At 36.9% G+C, this 17152-nt stretch overlaps 2 protein-coding genes across 2 annotated transcripts; both read left to right on the forward strand.

The window, feature by feature from the left end:
- The first annotated feature begins 8815 nt into the window (after positions 1–8815).
- On the forward strand, positions 8816–10659 carry LOC127132246 (protein ECERIFERUM 2). The gene is made up of 2 exons (XM_051061165.1): positions 8816–9363; positions 9503–10659. Exons 1-2 carry the CDS (start codon positions 8932–8934, stop codon positions 10376–10378), a joined length of 1308 nt encoding a protein of 435 aa, XP_050917122.1. The 5' UTR covers positions 8816–8931; the 3' UTR covers positions 10379–10659.
- Positions 10660–15933: 5274 nt separating this feature from the next.
- LOC127129467 (uncharacterized) lies at positions 15934–16872 on the forward strand. The gene has a single exon (XM_051058648.1). The coding sequence runs from the start codon at positions 15934–15936 to the stop codon at positions 16870–16872; it is 939 nt and encodes a 312-aa protein (XP_050914605.1).
- Positions 16873–17152: the final 280 nt, after the last annotated feature.

A 17152-nucleotide genomic window follows, 5' to 3' on the forward strand; every position in this document is an offset into this window, starting at 1 on the left:
TTTCCAGTCCTATCACTACAAATACAATGTAATGTTAAACAACTTGAACTTGCTTCACAGCTTCATTCAAGAACAAACAACTCTTGCCTACAGGCTTTGAGTTACAAATACTCTCAGCTTTGAACACTGAGAAACACATGGTAACCTTCCCACAGGTTGGGAGGTTTACCTCACACACCCCTAATTTTTCAATCTATGAGCCTTACAAAAACTAGGTTACATTGTGCTATTTATAACCTAATCACCCAACTGGATTTGGGCCTTCAGAAATCGCAGCAAACTTCTTCTTTGCTGTTACAAAGTCAGCAGAAAATTTCTGCTACAAATAAGGTCTTCAATCCTAAAATCTCTCCATATATATCTCCATATTTGGAGCCTATATATATTCTGATTGAGTCTTTAAGACCTCCACATGGGAGTTAGGATATTCACCAAATATCCTCACTAATCCCAGAATATATACTGAATTAATTAATTCAGTTTTCTACACATGTACGATGTCACAGGCATGATGTCGTGACATCGTACATGACATGTTGGTCCAGATGTTGAACTTCTTCAACCCAACATATTAAAACAACATAGATGATTACATTATTTGTTTTACAAAATTAATGTCAATCCTAAGGTATTAACAATATTGTTGCCTCAAGTGCAGCAAAGGAAGTTGTTTGGATCAAAAAGTTCATTAGTGAACCTGGCATAGTTCCTAGCATTTTGGATCCCATTGGTCTCTATTGTGATAACAATGGTGCTATCGCACAAGCTAAGGAGCCTAGATCTCACCAACGATCCAAACACATACTTAGGCGTTATCACCTAATTCGAGAGACAATAGATAGAGGAGATGTGAAAATATGCATAGTACCTACACTTGACAATATTGTTGACCCACTGACAAAGCCTCTTGCGCAGCAGAAGCATGATGGCCATACTAGATCTATGGGCATTAGGGGTATGCCTGATTGGCTCTAGTGCTAGTGGGAGATTGTTGGTGTAAGCCCTAGAGGCCAATACTTTTGGTACTTGTATCGAATTATTTATTAATAATAAAAGGCTTTTTCTTTATTATGTTTGTTTAATAAAGTCACTAGAATAGATAGTCCATTTAATGTATCAAGTGTGACTTAATCATGAGATCACATTAAACATAAGGACACTATTCTTAAAGTATCTGTAGTCGAGCTTTATTGTGAAGTGGGATAACATTAAAGCATTAAGACTATTATGTATATAGACTGATGATCACATCTCATGGATCATGGATAAGGAGTTATCAAGTCTTAAACATAGGTATGAATATTAAGAGTAATATTTATACTGGATTGACCCGCTATGAGAATACTATATAGAATGTTATGCAAAATGTCATAAGTTATTCTCATGGTGATAATGGTGTATACCACCCTTCGACCTGAAACCACTATGGACCCTAGATATAGAGTCGAGTGCCTTATTGCTGATCAAACGTTGTCCGTAACTGGATGACCATAAAGACAGTTGATGGGTACTCCACGAAGCATGCTAAGGGACATGAGTGACCTAGATGGAATTTGCCCATCCTGCGTAACAGGATAAATGTCTATGGGTCCAATATTGAATTGAACAAGGATGACACGGTCTATGCCTTGTGTTCAATTTGACATAAGGGCAAAAGGGTAATTATACACATAATTATTATCACAGAAGGATTTGTCAAATCACATGACATTTTCGTGTCTTGGGTAGTAGTGATGTGTTGCTAGATACCGCTCACTGTTTATTATGTTAAATACGTGATTTAATATAATTGCCAATGCCGCGAAAACCTACAGGGTCAAACACAAAGGACAGATTGATGAGAGATAGAGTAACTAAGGAATACCGTAATGTACGGTGCCCTTAAGTGAATTATAGAACATCGTAAGGTACGGTGTACTTAAGTAGAATATGAAATATGGTAAGGTACCACGCGCTTAAGTGATTTGGGCATATTATAAGATATGGGCCATATACACTTGAGTGGGCTTTTTAGCTTGCAGCCCACACAAGTGGTTCTATAAATAGAATCTTGTGTAGAAGCATTTGTGCAGTTGCAATTTTGTTTCTCTCTCTCTCTCACTCAAAGCCTTCATTCGTAGCAGCTAGCACTGAGATTGAAGGAATCCATTCGTGTGGACTGAGTAGAGGCGTTGTCATCGTTCAACGTTCGTGATCGCTCCGTAGATCTGCATCAAAGGTTACAATCGCCTCAAGAGGTAACGATTCTATCACTAATCATGCCCATTCGTAAGGATCATTAAAGGAGAAATTTTAAATTCCGCTGCGTTTTGGATCGCCATTCTCCTTCACTATGGTCCAGATAAATACTTCAGAAAGACGCATGCTCAATTGCATCTACAACAACGAGCCTTTGGGGTTTGAAAAAGATCTACTTGGAACTAATATGAAAATGCATGCCCAAGATCCTCTAGAAGAGATAAATTTGGGCGAAGAAGTAGCAAGGCGACCAATATACATCAGTGCAAAGATTGGTCCAAGTATGAAGCAAAACCTAGTCGAGCCGCTGAAGGAATACAAAGATTGCTTTGTATGGGGCTACATCGAGATGCCAGCTTTAAGTCAAAATATGGTGGAGTTAAAGCTACCAATTTGGCATGGGAAAAATCCAATGAAGCAGTTGCCAAGGAGATTTGCACCATAAGTGATGTCGAAGATCAAGGAAGAGATCGAGAGGCTGCTCAAATCAAATTCATAAGGACAACCAGGTACGTCAAATGGTTAGCAAACATCATCCTAGTGATAAAGAAAAATGGTAAAGTTAGAGTATGCATAAACTTTAGAGATTTAAATAATGCTACACCTAAGGATGTGTACCCCATGCTCGTGGCAGAAATGTTGGTCGATTCAGCCACAGGTCATGAGTATTTAAGCATGTTAGATGGGTACTCTGGATACAATCAAATATTTATATCCGTAGAGGATGTACCCAAAATGGCTTTTCGATGCCCAGGTGCATTGGGAACGTATGAATGGATAGTAATGCCTTTGGTTTGAAAAACACAGGGGCAACTTACTAACGTGCCATGAATTTAGTGTTCCATGATTTCATTGAGACCTTTGTGCAGGTCTATATAGATGATATTGTCATAAAATCTTCCTCAGTCGATGGTCACTTACATCATCTTCGACAATCCTTTCAAAGGATGAAGAAATATGGATTGAAAATGAATCCGTTGAAATGCGCTTTTTGTGTTGGTGCAGGGGATTTCTTAGGATTCGTGGTGCACAAGAAAGGCATAGAGATCAACCAGAACAAGGAAAAAGCAATTTTCAATCTCAAGCCTCCTTCGACAAAGAAAAAACTTCAATCTTTGTTGGGAAAGATCAATTTCTTAAGGAGATTCATTTCAAACTTAAGTGGAAAAGTCCAATCATTTTCGCCACTACTTCGACTCAAGAAAGATAGCAAGTTTATTTGGAGGAGTGAACAACAAGAGGCCTTCGACACCATCAAGCAATATCTGATGAAGCCTTCAATATTGTCACGTCCAAGTAGGAATATGAGCATGAAATTATATATACCCGCGTCGGATTCGACCATAGGCAGTATGTTAGCATAAGAGAATGATAATGGTGTCAAAAGGGCCATATATTACCTCAAACGAATCTTGATAGATGCGGGAATTAGGCATAACTCAATTGAAAAGTTATGCTTATGTTTGTACTTCTCTTGTACTAAATTAAAGCATTATATAAAGCCAATTAAAGTTTACGTTTATTCGCATTTTGACGTTATTAAACATATCTTGTCCAAAACTATTTTGCATAGTCGAATAGGGAAGTGGGCACTAGCGGTCACAAAATATTCTTTGGCTTATCGTCCTTTGAAAGCAGTAAAAAGGCAAATTGTCATAGACTTCATTGTTGATCACTCAGTGGTCGACAAAGTGGAAGCATATGTCAAAACGGGACGTTGGAAGTTATATTTCGACAAATCCATACATAAAGACGACTCTGGAGTTGTTATTTTCATACTACCACCAGAGAACATACCTATCAAGTTTAGATATAAGATCAAAGGGGCATGTTCAAACAACGAGGTTGAATATGAGACTTTGATAACAGGCCTCCAGATCCTACTAAACTTGGGGGCAAGGGAAGTCGAAATAAAAGGAGACTCAGAACTGGTGATTCGGCAGCTAAGGAAATAATAAGAGTTCATCAAGGAGAATTTGATGTTATACTGCGTACAAGCCAACAATTTGTTGAAGCAGATTAACTATGTGTGGATCGACCATGTCCCTCGAGTGAAAACCAAGATGCTAACGATCTAGCTCAAATAGCCTTAGGGTATAGAATTCCAAGGGAATGGTTAGAATACTTAGTGAAGGTAAATAAAAAGCGTGGTCTCGAGGTGACAGTTGAAAAGAAACGTCATGATGAGAGATGACATCCCACTAGGTGAACAGTTAGGTCAAAAATGCTCTTATCTCCTAAAAATGTCGAAAGAGGCCTTTTTTGGGGAAAATTTATTAGATGGGATTTTTGACAAATGAGGAAGACCCAACAAACAAGGAAAAGTCTTGGAAGAGTTATGGTTCGACGACCCTCTAGGACTTAGAGAAATTTTGGTTGTTGAAAGAAGCAGTTCGACACCAATTTCTTCGACCAGACAGATGTTGTATCGTGAATAAGGTTGGTCGAAGAAATAGTTGTTTGGGCATGATTATGTCAAGTTCAAATCTTGATAACTGCTTGGGTTCTTATCTCAAGAGGACACATGAAGGAAGTTGGAAGGCAAATTGCATGCAGAACTGCACGTGGAGAACCAGGGAGAAAGGAACGTTAAGGGGTAGTTATTGTAAACTTGTATATATAGTAGCTCATTATGTTGAATTAGGTGTGTTCATTTGTATTACATAAATCTCATTGAAAACTCAAAGTATCAGCGTTAAGAGAAACGAGTGAATGGTTGAGAGAATGTAAGAGCAAATGAAATACCATGTTTATTCTTCAATGCAAAGTTTTCTAAATTATTCAATTTACATTGCTTTCTTCATCTTCATCTCTTTTATAGCCTTTACTTTCATTCAAGTACATTCAGGATTATCATTTTTTATTTATACTTTTTGCAAGAAGTCGAGATACTCACTATAGTATCATTTTCATACATGATTCGACGGTAATCAATCATATCACGTCACTCTTAAATAACACACATCATCGTATTCAATGTAATGTTTCACTAACTAATTAAACAAGTCATCATAAACATCTCTACGGTTGACAATTGACTATTATGAGTGTGACTTAGCATTAGGAAGCCTGTAAGCATTTTGAAATAAGTTAGAAAAGGTTTCATACTTGAAAAATAAGTTTTTAAGTGAAAAAGCAGTCTATGTGTCGACACATACAATCCATAGGTCGACGAAAATTTTGCCAATGTGTCGACACATACGAGTTACAGGTCGGTACACATGCTGCATTTTTAAAGCATGTATGTTTTGTCCTAGATGCCACATGACCTTCATGTGCCAAAAACTCATGTTACAAAAATTCATCAGATAAGATCTAATTTCTCATGGTTATAGCTCCTTAATTCAACATCTACTCTATAATTTTCATGAATCGACATCACATTACAACACATCATTATACTCATCATTCCTATATTACCCATAACACAATCAAGGTCAAAACATTCAACCATCCATCAATGGCATCACATGATCAACAACGTCGAAACAAAACATATGAATATATTTGGTACAAGAAATCCACACAATTTCATCATGCAATCAATAATTAAAATAGATACATCAGAATTGAGATTTACAACACTCAATCCTAAAGAGGTTATGGGTTCCTTCATCCATCCCACATGAATTAACACCTATTAGAGAAGCACATCTCCCCCTTCCCTGATTTCCAGCAAAAACAGTTTGATCCTAAAAGTTCTTCTTTAACCTTAAGCATTTGCTCTCCCTCTTTGAGTCTTTTGATCCAACTCTCCAAAACATGTACTGACTCTGTAGGTTCCCAAATTCCCTATTTCATTCCAAGACTCATTTCCTTCTAAAAACACTCTTCCCCTTTTACCCTCCAACTTATACTTGTCTCCCTTTCCTACCCTCCATATTTTCCTTATTTCCAACCTTGCCCTTAATTCCTCTACACATTTTATTCTCTCAATATCTAATTAATTAATTAAAATAAAATAAAATAAAATGTTATTTCAATCATCATTAAAATTCTTAATAATTCTAAACACAAAAGTCAAGTTTCTACTCCCCCCATACCCTTACTTCAAGGACAATTACCCTACAGCCACACCATAAACAAATAAAATGCAAATCAATTCAAATAAGATCATAAGCACTTCAATTAAATCAAATAATTGAATTTGGGATGTTACAGTAACCATCATTGTTAGTGGTAGAATTGTTAGTTGAATTTGTGGCCCAGGTTAGTTTTATCGGGTTCCCACATACAGCGCAAAATGTTCCTGATAAATATTTATTTGGATAAATCTCCTTTAAGTCGTTCATGTGAGATCACAATCGTCATGTCTGAATGGAGGTATGTTAGGAAGGGATCATGATCACGATTGTTAGTGGTCCAAGATTTTCACATGTTTCTTATTTTTGTGTTATTCATCGATCTGATTTCCTCTTTTGTTTGATATTGAGGGTCTTTTATATCACAAACCTTCCCCCTTCCTGGATACTAAAGACGTGTGGTTAATAGTTAGGTTTTAGTAACCATTAACCATTTGTAACTACTTCAACCCTTTAACTTTTCTATAACGAATTCATCTATTGGAATGTCATAACGGTTTCGACTTGGACAGTCCTTCAGAGTCCAATAAATTGAATCTGTTGACATCAAGTATAAGTTTAAAAAACTTACTCAAATCTCAACCGTTAATAGGATTGAATTAAATAGTTATATTAAATGAAATAAAAAAAATACATGATCATTTCTTTTTTCTAAAAAGTAGGCTATTTATATGACCGTTTGACTTATTTATATTAACAGTTGAGATTTGATATAAAAAATTTAAATTTATAACGGTTGTCAATGGATCCTCTCTCTCTCTCTCTCTCTCTCTCTCTCTCTCTTCTCTCGCTCTCCTCTTCTCTCTCTCTCTCTCTCTCTTCTCTCTCTCTCCTCTCTCTCTCCTCTCTCTCTCTCTATCCTCTCTCTCTCTCTCTCTTCTCTCTCTCTCTCTCTCTCTCTATCTCTCGTCTCTCTCTCTCTCTCTCTCTCTCTCTCTCTCTCTCTCTCTCTCTTCTCTCTCTCTCTCCTCTTCTCGCTCTCTCTCTCTCTCTCTCTCTCTCTCTCTCTCTCTCTCTCTCTCTCTCTTCTCTCTCTCTCTCTCTCTCTCTCTCTCTCTCTCTCTCCTCTCTCTCTCTCTCTCTCTCTCTCTCTCTCTCTCTCTCTCTCTCTCTCTCTCTCTCTCTCTCTCTCTCTCTCTCTCTCTCTCTCTCTATATCTCGATATATATATAATATAATATATATATATATATTATATATATATATATATATATATATATATATATATAATATATATATATATATATATATATATATATTAATTTTAAACTCAAATATAATTCAATAATTATAAGTTATGTTCAATCAATTAGCTATCGAATCCAATCATGAATAGTAGTATAAGCCTACCAATATTGCTAACCACCACTCCATTTTGTCCCATATATATTGTATAATCAACTTTAAGTTTAATCAATTGGCTATCGAATCCAATCTTGAATTGTAATATAAGCCTCCCAATATTTCTAACCACCACTCCATTTTTATCCCATGCCATATTGTATAATCAGCACCTCTAAAATAAGTATTTGTGATCGACTAACTTATACATTTACTTTTCAAATACATATAAATTAAGTTCCAACAATACATCAATCAGATACATTACACATTTAATAAATCTAAAAAATAGTTTTTTTATAATAAAAATCTGAGTAAATTTTGACTATATTTCTTAATATTGTTACTTATAAGTGTTATTTTTTAAGTGTTATACTAATTCCGTTCTTTTTTAAGTGTTATTTTTTAAAAAAATTATTCATTTTTAATTGTTACTTATAAAATTTAAGAAAATATTAATTATTTTTGTCAAAATTATCCTAAATAATTATTATAAAAAGAAGAAAAAGAAAAAAATATATAATAAATAATTATTATATGAAAATAAATAATAATAATTAGCTTTTCTAATATCTATAAAATATCAAAAAAATAACATTTAAAAAAAGAAAGGAGTACTTTATTTTTGTTTTTGTTTTTTTAGTGCAAAAATATTTAAGCATTAGTGCATATCGGTAACCGCACTGATGTTCACAAATAAATGCATAATATAGACATCTTAACAACATACATTAATTATTCCACTAATCTTAAAAGCCATGCATTGCATGTAGTTGGATCCTTAATCTAATCATCTTGATGTTGTCTATTTTTTAATGTAGATTTTGTTTCTCCTTTTTTTCTCAACCATTAGATCAAAATAAAATGGACAGCATGACAAAAGAAACTGGAGAGGATCAAATAAAATAGCCTATGGAAACGTGTAATCACCATCACAAGAATCATGCATGTAACAATTAGCTAAAAGTTGAAACTTAACATATTGATAACTTGTTGAAACTTGAAACTAGTAAGGTATAGGCCCAGAGAATTAAATAAAACAACCAACCTTCACCTTCTCATCTTTAATTCCTACACCTCCCTAACTACCCTCCATTTTTGTGCCATCTGTTTCTATTGTATAAACATCACTTGACGTTTGTTATAAATAGGTAACAATATTAATGAATCTATATGTATTTGTTCATTTAAGAAACACAAAACTTATTTAGAGATTCTTCCTTTTTTTCTCTCCCAACATTATAATCATATTCTTGTATTTGAACTAATCATGTCAGATTCTAAGGTAACACTTGATTCAAAACTAACCGTTGTATCAAGCAGGCCTGTAAAACGGGGTATGATCCATAAGTTATCGGGTGTGGACCATGGTATGGGTTATCATACTTTGCATTTGATATTTTACTACAAGAATGAAGATAACTGGTTTGAGTCATTTGAATTGGATCCCTTGAGGGAATCTTTGTCGAAGGTTTTGTCGATGTACCCGACAGTAACGGGTCGGTTGGCCCGAGTGGAGGAAGATGGTGGTGATTGGGAGATTAGGTGTAATGATACCGGTGTTCGGGTCATAAAGGCTAATGTCGATAGTACTATCGAAAAATGGCTATCATCTTCTGCAGGTGGCCCGGATGAGGCCCAGCTTATTGCTTGGGATGATATGCCTCTTGATACGAGTACATGGTCTCCTTTCCAAATTCAGGTACTATCTATCTGTTAGTTACAGTCAAGTCATCTCATTTCTGTTAGTTACCGTTAAGTCATCTCAGTTGATAGTTGTATATTCTGATGGTAACAATCAGTGTGAGTTAGTGGTGATAAAGTTGTATGTTATATTGCAGATAAATAGCTTCAAAGAAGGTGGAATTGCAATTGGAGTTAGCTGCACTCACATGATAGCTGATCTAACTTTCTTATCATCTTTCTTCAAATCATGGTCACAAATTTACCGTCATGTGACTCCCATTTCTCACCCTCCTTTCTTAACTCCAATTTCAATCACTTCTTCACCAAACAACAATGAAGATATGAGTCCAAATTCTGAACCAAAACCACAAACAAACATAACCTCGGCCACTTTCAAATTCTCAAATTCAATCATAAAACAATTGACCTCGAAATGTGCCGGTGCAACTGCTTTTGATGTCCTCGCAGCTTTGTTTTGGACTCGTGTTACTCTTTTGAAGGGTTCCAATTTGCATAAACAAAATCACTCTTTATCAATCTGCAGAGACTTCAGAAAGCTTATCAAAACGAATCTCCCGGTTGGTTATTTTGGAAACGCTTTACATTTTTCTAAATTTTCACTAAATTCAGAAGAAATGAAGAATGGAAAAAAATTAGAAGACATAGCAAGTTTAATACACATGCACATGACAGAAGTTACTGAGGAAGAAATCATGTCTTCTATAGAATCGTTTGAGTCGCAAAAGGAATCGACACCGAAATGTGTGTATGGTTCTTCTGAGTTAACATGCATGTACATGGAAGAGACAGAGTCGTTGTTGTATGAATCAATGTTTGGTGATAATGAAAAACCAGCTCATGTTTCGTGTCGTGTTGGGAATGTTGGTGGTGAAGGTTTGATAATGGTGATGCCTTCTTCAGAAGGAGGGTTTGCAAGAAATGTGATAGTAATGTTGAAGGAAGAACAAGTTGATAAACTATGCAAGGATCAAGAGATGTTGATGCTTCAACCAACTATTATACTTTGTTGAATAAATTAATTACATTACTTGTGCTTAAAATATTGTCGGTTTGATGTTATAAGTGGATTTCATGTTATTATACATATATTAAAAAATATAATTATTGTTGTAAGGAAAAAAATTGTTTTGATATTATAAGTCGATTTATGTATGAAAAATATATTTATTGTTGTAAGAAAAAAAACTAATTTGTTTTGATATTATAAGTTTGTATATGTATGAAAAATATACTTATTGTTGTACCAAAAAAGTAATTTATTTTAATATTGTAAGTCAATTTGATGTTTATATATGATTATTGTATGGAAAAAAAGTAATTTGTTTTGATATTATAAGTCGATTTAATGTTTGTATATGTATTAAAAATATAAATATTGTTGTAAAGAAAAAATTATAATAAATTTTATAAAGCTGCCATTATTAATGATACGAAAAGATAAATTATAAATTATAAATTAAAAGAATTAAGAGAAGAAATAATAATAAATATTTAAAGTATATTAGAAAAATATATTTATTTTAATATGTGATTAAAATATTGAAAATACATTATTCTTTATGAGTTTTTATAATTTTATCTTTTTTGTTTTTTATTTTTAATATTGTCAAAAATATATTTATTATCATATGTGATTAAAATAAGCATTCAATTTATATGTATAAAATATCATTCAATGACTTATCTTTTTCATTATTGTGCATTTAATTGTTCCCAAGAAATTATTCGATAATTTACAAAACACATATAAAACATTATCCCTCTGTTTTTATTATGTGTTGCTTCAAGAATAATATTCATGCCACATAATAAATTACAAGTTGACTAAAATATTAAACCACTTCTTTTTTAGTCGTTTTCTGGTACTGCAGTACTGTCCGAAATTGTGTACACAGTCAATATGATAAAACAACTTAGTCAAACAATAAAGTATTCTACTGCAACGTAGCTTTCATTCTAAAATACACCCTTGATTAATGGTCAATTTGCTACTTGAATTAATTTCTTTAAGGAAGAGAAAATCAAATAACCTGTATAGAGAATTTGCTACCTGAATTAATTTCTTTAAGGAAGAGAAAATCAAATAACCTGTAAAGAGAATTCAAGAAATACTAAAAAAAAAGAAAAAAGAGGATGGGACTATTATAACTCAATAATACTATGAGAAAAGAGTGGGAATGAAAATTTTAGAAGTTTTTGGTATTAATTGTGAAGTTGTTGAATGTCTTTATTTATATTAAAGATCATGGATTCGGTTTTGGTGTGATCCACTGGAGTGGATTAAAATAATATAAATGATAAAAAGCAAGAATATCCTTCTCAGAAAGAGTGTAATAACTAAAATTGATTTGTAGAACTATTTTTTTGTGAATAAACATGAATAAAAATAACAATAACGGATGGTTGCCACAAATTTAGTTTTCAAGTAAAAGAATGGTAGAATTAGTTTTGGTTTGAGCAAGTAAAATCAATAATGAAAAATATGTTGGGCAATGATTCATTAATATGATTTATCTAATGTGTGTATATAATGTGATATGTCGAGTCAGATGAGATCAGAATGTGATCTTATGATGTATTTCTACATCATTATAACCATGTGCAACAAAGCAAATGGACAAAGTGTTAAGCGTCACATTTAACTTTAATGTACGTCGGACTTCATTCCAAATATCCCCTGTGATTGTAGTTTTTTATGCCCAAAGTAGCTAACTAATATTTCTATCCTACTATTTTCAATCACATTTATCATGAGTTCCACTTGTTGATGGATTCCTCGTACCAACAATTCTATTAAATTTTTTGACCATCAAACATAGGACCGTCCAACGAAATATGCAAGCAAAACAAACATGTTCGATGGGCCGAGACCGCATAACATTTCAGGTTATATTTTAATTTGATATTAGGAATATGCAAATTAAAAATTACACATATTAATATATAAATTATATTTTTAAAAATAAAACTATTAAATTTATTAATTTTTTTATTTAAAATATGTGAAAAAAATTACGAATCTTCATAATAAGAGAGGGGTAGGGATGACAATCAACCGGATTTGAGCAAAATAATATAGTAGTTATTCTCAAATCAAATAAAGTTACTCACTTATATTATATATTTATTATATATCCATATACCATATTACTCTTTGGGTATATATATTGTTTTAAGGTGATATTTAATTCAATTAACATATTTTCTCTTTACATTCCGACAAAATACTACTACTTTCTTAGTTAAATTAATATTACACTTATTTGACACACATGCATTAGAGCAGGTCAAACAATGTACTGATCAAGTAATTCATTTGAATCGGCTTTAAGAAAATATATTGATGCAAAAATCTAAAATCACTTGGCTTAAATTAGGTGATGGAAACAACTCCTATTTCCATGCTTCTGTGAAAGAAAAAACTAAACAACAGGGAATCTACATTATGACATCTTTAAAGTGAGAGTTGCTCAGTAATCAAGAAGCCATTGAAGAAGAAATCCTTGAATTTTACACTAGTCTGGTGGGAACTAATGTTGAATTGAAAGGTATTGATGTCACAGCTATAAGAAGTGGTAAAATATTATCTATTGACCTAACTCATAAACTTATTAGGCATGTTGAGGAAAAGGAAATTTGGGTGGCTTTGTCTACTATAGAGAATTGTAAGGCACCGGGGATGAATGGTTTTAACTCTTTCTTCTTAAAATCAACCTGGTCAATTATCAAGAAGGATGTCATTGATGCAGTCCTATAATTCTTTAATACTTGTAATATGTTCAATGCCTTTAATTGGTCATTGGTTACTTCGATTCCTAAGTCTCATGATGCTACCACCATTAAGGACTTGAGACCTATCTCATGCTGGAGTATTATTTACAAGATGATATCTAAAATTCTCACAACCAGATTATGAGGGGTTATTAGTTATGTCATAGATGATAACCAATCCGTGTTTGTTCCTGGAAGAGTTATTCATGACAATATTATAATGGCTCAAGAATTGGTCAAAGGCTATAATAGAAAGAATGTTTCCCTAAGATGTATGGTACAAATGGACATACAAAAGGCGTATAATACAGTTGAGTAGAAGTCCCTCAATCATATTATGGTGGAATTTGGTTTCTCTCAAAGATTTATCAGTTGGATTTTGGCTTGTGTGACAACTATCTCTTATAAGTTCTCTACTAATGGTGCAACTTCTAGAATCCTCAAAGCTAAAAAGGGATTGAGACAAGGGGATCCCATCTCCCCGTTCTATTTGTTATTATTATGGAATACCTCCATAGAATGTTGCAAGGTTTAATCAAGAATCCAAATTTCAACTTCCATCCTAAGTGTGATCAATTGAAGATTATTAATTTATGTTTTACTGATGATATTCTGATATTTGTGAGAGGGGGCCTTGAGTCTATGAAACTGATCATGGATAAATTGAGATAGTTCTCTGTAGCCACTGGTATGATCATTAGCATACCCAAGAGTAAGACCTTTTTTTGAGGGGTTGATGAGGATTCTAAGGAGCTTATTCAACAAACAACTGGTTTTGCTATAGGGCCCTTACCTGTTAAGTATTTTGGAGTTCCTTTGGCTAGCAAAAAACTGACTATCACTGACTGTCAACCATTTATAGAGAGAATGTTGGTGCGACTTAAACATTGGAGTACCAGACTTCTATCATATGCTGGTAGATTACAACTTGTGAAAAATGTCATTTTTTCGATCGCTAATTACTGGATGCAAATATTTCCTTTGCCTAAAATGATCATCTCCCACATTGATAATATGTGAAGTAATTTCTTGTGGTATGGTAAGGACTGTCTGATTCGTAAAGCTCTCGTGTCATGGGACCACACAAGTGATCTAATTTCTACAGGTGGGCTGAACCTGATCTATCTTAGAGAGTGGAACAAGGCAACCATTGAGAAGCTTCTTTGGAATGTTTTTGCTAAGAAGGACAAGTTGTGGACTAATTGGATACACATGTATTATTTAAAAAAAGAGGAGGTTGCAACGTATATTCTTAATGTGCAATGTTCTTGGATCATTAAAGCTATGTTCAAGCATCGAGATGCCATTATGAATTATGCGGTTTGGGTTACATTTCAGGCTTCTAGTAGATATAAGACCAAAAAAAATGTACCAACTGTTTAGAGGAGTCAAGCCTAAAGTGAGTTGGAGAAATCTTTTCTATGGTAACTGTTCTGGACTGGGCCATGACACTAGGCACGGCACGGCCCAATGCTCGCCAAGTCCATGTCCAAACGACCACGAGGACACGTCAGGTGAACGACCGTCCGCCCGAAGAACGTCTCCCCGGCCCCTTAAATACGTGTCGGGCAACGACCGGGCCCTCCTCATATGATCTCCATCCACTTATCGTCAACCCACGTTGCGGACACCTAAGTTGTGTCGGGCAGAGCCATAACGGCATCTCACTTACCACGTCACCCAACTCCCCTATATTGTCTCCTTAGGGATAGGGGCAGTTGGACCAGGGGGCAGACCTTGGTCTAGGTCTTAACGCTTCTGACGCGTCCCCTGGCAGCTCCTCCTTGGGCCTAGCTAATCCAGCCCATTAGGAGCCTTGGCCCAGCGCTGGGGGCTCAGTATAAATACCCTTTCATGGCAAAGGGGCAGGTATTCTAACTCACACTCTGATAACCTCATTCTGTACCTTTTCTGACTTAAGCATTGGAGCACCTTGCAGGTACACCCCCCTCTCATTTCATTCTCTGGCCCATTCACCAAGACCTTGGAAGGCCCTCCTGATCAGGTAAGATCAGTGGCGCCGTCTGTGGGAACCAGCTATCCCCATCTTCATCAAACGAGGATCAAAAGCTCATTTATTTCTGTCCTTCCAACATGGCCGGAGAACAACATAGCGATCACAGCCGTCCCCTCGTCAACTACAATATGGACGACGGCCCGCCATCCCATGAAACGGACGCTCGGGACGGTCATCCATCCACCCCGTCTCCAGAGCCCCAAAACAACGGGGATGCCTCTCACGCCCACAATTTAGGGGCAGAGACATTTCATCCCATTCCCGTTCCCGTTGAAGGAGACGCCGTAATGATTGCCATGGTGAATGCCCTCAATCAGGCCGGTTCTATGCTCCACCAGCAGCACGAACGAATCATGGCCCTCGAAGCCGAACGACAAGAGGCCCGACCCCAGCCGGTGAGTAGGATACAACAACGTTCGGAGCCAACGAAGAAGAAGCGAGGACGTCGCTCTCCAGAACCCCACGTCAGCAGGGCACGCGCCCGTCGTGACGGTGGTCGAGCGGGAACATCACCAAGGCGCGGACACAGCCCCGACAACAACGAACTGTCTCCCTTAAGGAGCGACGAGGAAGATTTGCATTGCCCCCTATCTCGGGCAATAATGGAAGCCCCGCTCCCCAAAGGCATGGAGAAAACCACCAAATCTAGCTGTGTACGACGGGACTACAGATCCCGACGATCACGTCGACAACGTCAACGCGATGCTCGACTACCGCAATGATATAACCGGGCACCTCAAATGCCGACTGTTCTCGACAACCCTCAGGAAAGGGGCCATGACTTGGTACAAAAGCTTGGCCCCTGAGTCCATTACGTCATGGAGAGTCATGAGGTCCATGTTCACCAGGCACTTTACAGCTTCCCGTCGTCACCCCAAGACTGAGGCGACCCTTGAAGCCATAGTGCAGAAGAAGAATGAAACACTGCGCTCATACATCGAGCGATTCAACCAGGAAGCTGTCGAGGTAGATACCACCGAGCACATGAAGAAGTATCTCCTCGAGAGAGGTCTCTTGCCCGGCAGTGAACTTAGCAGAGCCGTAGGCATCGAGCCTCCCCGCACCTTAAACGAGCTCCTGCATAAAGCCCAGGCATACATCAGATACGAGGAAAAGCAGGTGGCACACAATGCCCGCAGCGGACGTAACGCTGGGGAGACCGAGCACTCAAAACGCGAGGACACGAGCATTTCCCGTCGCAACGGAGACAAACGAAGGGAAGAAGGACCTCGCGAGCTCCGGGAAGGAAGAGGCCCCGCGGGCAGATATAGCGAGTACACCTTACTGACAGCTCCTCGAGAGCGTATCCTCGCAGAATGTATCAACTCTGAATTTAAGCAGGGCAGGGTCAGGTTCCCAAAACCGTCTGCACCAAAGCCCCACACCGACAAATCAAAGTACTGCCGGTTCCACAGAAGTCACGGGCACGTGACCGAAGACTGCGTCCACCTGAAGGATGCGATAGAAATTTTAATCCAAGAGGGGCACCTGAAGCAGTATACGAGGAAGAACGAAGCTCCCAGACACGACGAGCCAGAGAAGAAGAGACCCCGGGAAGACACACCCCCTGACAACTCTCCCTATCAAGTGGCCCTCTGCGTGTCACGACCGGAAGATTTCTTCCTCCCCGAACCATTGCCCGAGGGCAAGATCACTGCACTCAGCCCCTGGGAAAAACTTCCCTACCACACTGGTGATATCAGGAGGAGGAACTAACGGGGAATCCGCGGCCCTCTCCGTCAAACGTAAGTTCGACGAACTCCTACTGACTGCCCCCGAGCAGAAAGCGACATTGACAAAATACCGGGGAAAATCCAACCCAATATCCTTCTTCCTGGAGGAACTCCCGGGCGGATCCCCGAACTCGGGCATCCCACTATTGATAAGGGCAAAGATGGCCCAATTCGACGTACGACGCATCCTGGTCGACCAAGGCAGCTCAGTGGATATCATGTACGTCCACCTCTTCAAGACTCTGAAGCTAGACAAGGCCAAC

The sequence above is a fragment of the Lathyrus oleraceus genome, chromosome 3, assembly GCF_024323335.1.
Source record: "Lathyrus oleraceus cultivar Zhongwan6 chromosome 3, CAAS_Psat_ZW6_1.0, whole genome shotgun sequence".
Classification (NCBI taxonomy): Eukaryota; Viridiplantae; Streptophyta; class Magnoliopsida; order Fabales; family Fabaceae; genus Lathyrus; species Lathyrus oleraceus.